This window comes from Bombus vancouverensis, unplaced genomic scaffold (assembly GCF_051014615.1).
Source record: "Bombus vancouverensis nearcticus unplaced genomic scaffold, iyBomVanc1_principal scaffold0077, whole genome shotgun sequence".
NCBI lineage: Eukaryota > Metazoa > Arthropoda > Insecta > Hymenoptera > Apidae > Bombus > Bombus vancouverensis.
This window is the reverse complement of record NW_027468968.1, coordinates 118,060-125,071: the sequence shown is the minus strand read 5'-3', so window position 1 is coordinate 125,071 and position 7,012 is coordinate 118,060. Positions and strand designations below refer to the sequence as shown.

Below are 7,012 nucleotides of genomic sequence, written 5' to 3'. Positions count from 1 at the left end.
AAACACACTTCGTGACAAAACACTTTCTCCATAATGTGCATTAAATCTTTGATAAATATAGGCATCAAACATAACCTCCGACCACAAGAAACGAATCACAGCATCCTGCACTGTTTTCCTGCAAATCGCCATTGCAAAGCGCCATTACTCGCGCAACGGTCACAAACGAATTGACGTAACATAATGAAACCTACGCAGCAGCACTGAACAGATATTGACGTCATACGAAGAGTGCAGATGGATCAATACGGTCGACAGAAATTTTAACTATCTGGAGTGCGGATAAATTTTTACCGAGAGTCGTATAGGAATCTATAATTTGTAAGTACACCTTTGGCTGAATGGAAATTTCTCTTACATATAGTCAAAAATGCAGAAACAGTGTATTGAATTGGAAAGTGATAAAAAATAAGCGAAGTTTCGAGGTTGCATGTGATTGCATGAGTACACAGGACGTTTTTAGCGAATAAAAAATAATTTTGAAAGACACGAGACTTATCTTGTATTTTATGCACTCTCTGTGTCCGAATCTCCAGAATCTCTCTATCTTATGAAGTGTTTTAGATTAGCCGGAAAATTTTGTATGTACATACAAGAAGTATACGATCTAAGTGGAATATTCCATTATTCTCTTGATACAACAGAAACGAAATTTACAGAACTTCTCAGAAAGTTGGTTTATTATTACCAAATTAATAGAATTAATATACGTTTATCATCTTTACATACCTAAGTCGTGGAGGTTTATCGTGCGTAGAAAATTAGTGTCGTTTCAAAGTTACATTTCGTACATTTTAAGCCTATAATTTGTAACGTACAAAACAATGCAAATTTGTGCTGTTTCTGATCTCCACAATAAGAAAATCCAACTTTAGGTTTTTTACACAATGATATTTATGGAACAGTAATATCATATTATTGCATCGCTTGGAGAATGAAGTCAAGGTACGATGTGACCCTAGTGTAAACGCTGGGATAGCCAGCTGTGCCGCACTTATAAGCATAAGACACAATACCTATTAAATACGAGGTTAATACAATGTTGTATCAGCAGTGGTCCGCCGCGGTCAGCCAGAAAGGATCGTTAAATTTTTAATCAAAGATACTGATATATATCGATCGAATTGTATTGAAATTATACTTATATACAGTAATAATCTTCTATTGATTTGTGTATTGAAATACTCCAATTTATAATGTACATGTTATATGTATTTTGAGCAAAACTAAGATTAGAAGGAAATTAGATTAAATACCATAATGAGGTGTGAGAAGTGGGCAAAACTATTGAATTGTGTTTATCTATTATTTCTAATGTTTAAGACGTCGATTTGATGTTAATTCGAATTGACGTGTCTTCAGATACCGTATAGTTTGTAGTAACTCTGTAACTTAATTACCGTACAAGAATCCTTCCCACCCTGAGCATGTTCGGCGCATATTATACCATCAGTGATATCAGGTGCATTAGGAAATTTGGAACAAGCTATTTTGCATTCGGCGTTCTTAATCACTGGCATTTGTACTACCATTAATGCATTACGTCGTGGTCGTCCTACGAAGAAAATAAGAAAGATATTTAAGACTGGAACTGTTTAATTTTATTATAAAATTGATATCACTTACTATATCTTAACGCTCCCCATCCAGCAACAAGGGGGTTATAGCCGACGAAGTTGCTCTTTCGTAGGGGCTCTTTCGTACAAATGGGATATACGTACCCTGAAAAATAAAAAAATAAATGAAAATGCAGGAAACGAATGACCAAAAGTATGAGAAAGAATTGTACACGCTTTATGACACAATATATGTGTACAGTAAGAAATTTCAGGATATGATACTTCAGTAATACTCAATAGCATATATATATATATATATATATATATATACATATATATATATTTGAGGACTTACTCGAAAATGGCACCTCCTCCGCCAATCTAAGAATGGCAATATTATGATTGCGTATGTTTTCTATTCCATCCATATGTGCACAATGTGCTGCGGTCAAAACATGCCTAGCCGATATCAGGGAACCTCCGCACTTCCATAGTGGTTTGTCTGGGTGTCGGGGATTACGAAAACCTAATGCAGCGATCCATGGCCAAGCGCCTAAAATGCAATAGTCATAGTTGTGAATATACATAATTTTTTCTCACGTAACGAGTAACAACGATTATTACCTATTCGATATTCGATCATACAGCAGACGATAAGTACATACGTACAAATACTCTGAAATAGAGATTTGATAAAGACAGAAATTAAATTTTTATTCCAGTGAAATACAAATTATTAAATAATTCTATATAATTTCTATTTGAACTATACTGAACTATAAAGTTCAAACGTGTAATTTCTGCCCTAACAGTTTTTGATCTCTATCCATATTATTACTCCTATATCAATTTTTTATTTCAAGCAAAAAGATACTCTTTCTAACATGAAGTAAAAGAAAGAAATAATTCAAGTTAATAAGTAAAGTTACTACCGATGAAATCATAGCATTATTATTTAGTCTAATTGAAATGTACATTGATGTGCTGTTTAATGCCTTTAAAGTTCATTCTTTGCAGTAAATGGCTTATTATTAATCGGAAAGAAAGACATAAAACGTACCAAGTTCAGCTGGTTTACCATCGACCAGCCTGGTATGAGAGACGTTGCTAAAACCACAGTATGGTGGTCGCAAAGCCTTATACTTGTACACAGTTTTTATTAAAATTTCTCTCTTCTCTTTGTTTGGATCGTTCGGACAGCAAACGATCGTAACATTGCCCTGGTATCTGCACACTGATCGTCTATAAAAATCGGTGGCTGTACGGTACTGTATCTGCCATATTTCTTGCAGAGGTTTACATTTTCTGTAGTCAAGGCACCTGCCTTCTTGATTGTCCGGTGTGGTACATTCTGGATCAAACAATTTTAAAACATTTATACAGTTCAAAGATGCGTAAGAAAGCGACACCGATTACTCAACTTTCGAAGTAAAAAGCCGATCAAGTCCACCGGATTGCCCTACAGACACGTATTAATCCGTAAGAGTTAGTCATCATGTTGATAATAATTATCTAAAGAAACTTTTCACGTGAAAATATAAAATTTTAATTGATTAGATATTGTGTTAGCCATACTTAAGAAAGAAAATGAAAATGAATGAAATGAAAGAAAAGGACTACCTTCAACCTCATTTTTTAAATAAACACTTTGTCAGTTTTGCGGTAAATAAATTCTTAGGAATTCAGGACAGTTTTTAGTGAATCATTTTGTTTCGACCGTTCGCGGAGAGACGCGATCGCGAGATAGCACGTCAACGAGAGTTGTAAGTTCCCGTTACGATTAAATAATCGACGCCACGAACTGATCGATCCCCTTATTTCGATTATGATAATAAGGGTAGTTCAATGAAATTCCACAGAATTAACACAAATAAATTAATGTTTATTTCAACAACTTATTAACTAGAAAGATATAAAAGGAACAAAAAAAATGTAACTGCGTTTTGGTTGATAAGTAATGCGCGACATACCACATGTGTTGACGGTTCGACTTCTCGAAAAGTTCTGAACGCCTTTCGATTTTTTTCGTTTTTTCTGGAAGGCGACCCCCACTACGTTCGGATCACGCCACATTCTTTTACTGCGAGGTAAAATACGGGCCACGAGTCGACGTTTCTGGAAGTCGCCCTGCTTAATGAACCACGCGCTTGCCACTACAATGTTTGTTTGCCGGGCAGACGCGACGATCCGTCTGCGACATTATAGTGCCGCGATCGATAGTTAAGAATATGACCTATGGTAAGCCGCATGGCGTAACATTCTCCCCCCGTTGAGAGGGTACCGATCAAACTAGCGAGGTGTGGTTGAAGTTCCCATCTTATTTCGTCTCGGTGGCTAGTTGTTCGGGTTTCTCGAGATCGGGTTGAATTGGCAGTGGGACAAGCCTTTTGACGCCCCGATCCAAAATGCTCTTTGCCGTCTGAACTGTAGCTGTCCGGATGACACCATCGGCGCCTGGATGAACCTTGATAACTCGGCCCAGAGGCCAATGCATGGAGGGAACGTTGTCCTCTCTGAGGATGACGATTGTGCCCTTTTGGATGCTGTGTCCACCCTTGCTCCATTTATTGCGGTTGGTTAGCTCGTTCAAATACTCCTTATGCCAGCTGCCATTTGGAGAGTCGGTTCGATGGAATGTCTCTGAAATCTCGATCACGTAAGCACATTAATGAATCGCCAATGAGGAAATGTCCGGGAGTGAGGGCTAGGAGATCATTTGGATCGGTGGAGATAGGAGTTAGCGGGCGGGAATTGAGGACTGCTTCTATTTCTATGATAAGAGTATTACGGTGTTAAGCTCATATGTTTCTGTTTCTCCACTCGCGCTGCGCCATAATATCCTTTGATATTTCCGATCCTCTGGTCGTACGAGGAATTGCCGATACATTTTCTCGATGTCGCCAGTGAGTACGTACTGATGAGCGCGGAATCTAATTAATATACAAAATAAATTGTGAATTGATTCGAGAATATAGGATTTCCCCATTTTCATGATTATCGTGATTTTTGTATAAATATATTTGTGAAGATACTAATAATTAGGTACTTATAAATTAGTATTGTCAATTATTTTGCATTTATAATTCCGCCTCTAGTATAAGTGTTAATTGAAAACTAACTTTATGTTTCAAAAAGTACTAGCAAAGTCGTTGAGTAACAAGCCACTGATGCTAACACAAATAGCATTGTCGTAATTAAATATTTCTAAATATTCATTTTTCATTTTGAACCTGTAGAAACGATTTATTATATATACTATTAGCTAAGTAATTGCATATTTAATTAAGTCGAAATATAAAACTTAGTTATTTTAATAATTTAAAAAATAAAAAACTGACAAACATTTCAATTTAATTTATGGTTGGAACAAAAGACAGTTATTTTTCATTAATTGAAATATTGCAATGCAGAGTACTTTCCAAAATACGCCGAGAGTATTCCTGATGGTGAAACGAGCGTTGCTTCATCGAACGCAGCTAAAGAAAACAACATCTATGTAGTTGGTGGTACGATGCCTGAAATAGAGGGCGATAAATTGTACAATACCTGTACTATTTGGGGTCCCGATGGAACTTTGATAGCAAAGCACCGAAAGGTAAGTAATATATTCCTTTATGGCTTTGAATTTGAAAATATTGGGGTGAAGAAAGTGACTCTATCTAGGAATAATTTAGGAATATACATATGTACATACGTATACTATAACCAATTCTATAATTTACGGTTTATAAAATACGTTATGATACGGGAAACGCCCATTTTTGTCGTAATGTGTTTGTTGTTGTATAAATTTTTCACATACTTAAAATATTATTATACTTATTTTTTCTCCTTTTTAAACATTATTAAATGATAAGATTCTTTAATAAAAGAAAGTGATAAAAACGCTGTCAGTTATTAAATAAAAAATAATTAAAGTTTAGGAGTTGGTAACTTTGATATTAAATTAGAAAAGTTGCAGCAATAGAATTAGCGACCACATTTTTATGTTATTAGGTACATCTATTCGACATCGACATTCCTAATAAGATTACTTTTCGAGAGAGTGATTCACTCAGTCCTGGTAACTCCCTAACGACGTTCGATGTGAAGGGCTGCAAAATAGGTATTGGCATTTGCTATGATATTAGATTCGAGGAAATGGCACGCATTTATCGGAACAAAGGTACAGTAACTTAATCGATCAATACTTAACTAGCAAAAAATTAAATATCTTTCTTAAATATATTCTATATAAAATTAATATAATCTGTAACTCTGTATAAAAAGAAGCTTAATTTAAAAAACCAGTATATTTGCTGAAAATGAAACAAATAAAAGAATTAAAAGCACAATAAGAGGACTGTCCTCGCATATTCAGAAATGATGGAATGTGAACCGTGCAACTACGAAGTTAATTGGTATTCGGTGGCTTCATATTTCCTGCTTCTCTGGGTTAGGTTGCCAAATGCTGATATATCCAGCGGCATTCAATATGACCACTGGACCACTGCACTGGTCATTACTTCAGCGTTTCAGAGCGAATGATAATCAATTATACGTTGCCTGCATATCACCGGCTCGTGTTCCTTAAGCAAGTTACGTCGCATGGGGACATACACAGTTGACCAATCCCTGGGGAAAGATTCTTTACGATTTGGAAACTCAAGAGAATATGGCAGTCACCGATATCGGTAATTTACAGCTTAAAATTAAAAGCGAGAGATCCATGATGTAATTAATTTTTAGTCTCGTTAATTTATCGATTTAGCCATCTTCCTCTGTATTTGTTGAATTTATTAGTAAGCATTACTTATTACTTCGTATGTTTCTTTTTTCTATCAGATCTAAAAGTTGTTGAGGAAGTAAGGGCTCAGATGCCTACATTTTCTCAGAGACGTACAGATTTGTACGACACTGTCTGTAAGAAGGAGTAACTCTACACTAAAACAGAAAATGTTTTTTTATAATATTTCTACTGCAATATCCCTTTTTTGTGAATTATTACTAATTTCTTATCATTTGTACTAAACGAATGACTCAATTAAGAAAACCAAAACGTTATAAATAATAATCTGTATATCTTGTGTATCAACATGTAATTGGATATTATAATAATATAGGAATGCTATAATAATATAGGATAATAATATAGGAGAATAATAATATAGAAAAAAATACATGCTTTTAAACACCTTTAATATCGATCACATAAATTGGTATAATTCACAATGATTACGCATACATAAAAGACCCCTTGATAGTAAAATTTACGATCAAAAGGCAATTACGTATCGTTTAACAACATTTAATTTATAACACCTTTTAAACATTTAGACAGATTAACACATAACACTTCTTATATATAAACATCAATTCGAAGTTATCAGCTTGAAGAAATTGGTCGATTAATACCTGTAGATTGTCTGTCTCGATGAAAGACTTAAAGAGAGCAAAAACATGATAATGCCGCT

General features: G+C 34.9%; 1 protein-coding gene across 2 annotated transcripts; it reads left to right on the top strand.

The window, feature by feature from the left end:
• Window positions 1-208: 208 nt before the first annotated feature.
• Window positions 209-6,739, top strand: LOC143305042 (omega-amidase NIT2-A-like). Of its 2 annotated transcripts, XR_013061721.1 has the most exons (5): window positions 209-321; window positions 4,970-5,154; window positions 5,556-5,724; window positions 5,999-6,232; window positions 6,384-6,739. XR_013061721.1 is itself a non-coding variant. In XM_076627621.1 (4 exons), the coding sequence occupies exons 2-4, from the start codon at window positions 5,071-5,073 to the stop codon at window positions 6,130-6,132; spliced, it is 387 nt and encodes a 128-aa protein (XP_076483736.1). In that variant the 5' UTR covers window positions 209-321; window positions 4,970-5,070; the 3' UTR covers window positions 6,133-6,739. The 2 variants fall into 2 exon arrangements, 1 of the variants encoding a protein (XP_076483736.1); XM_076627621.1 differs by having other exon boundaries at window positions 5,999-6,739.
• Window positions 6,740-7,012: the final 273 nt, after the last annotated feature.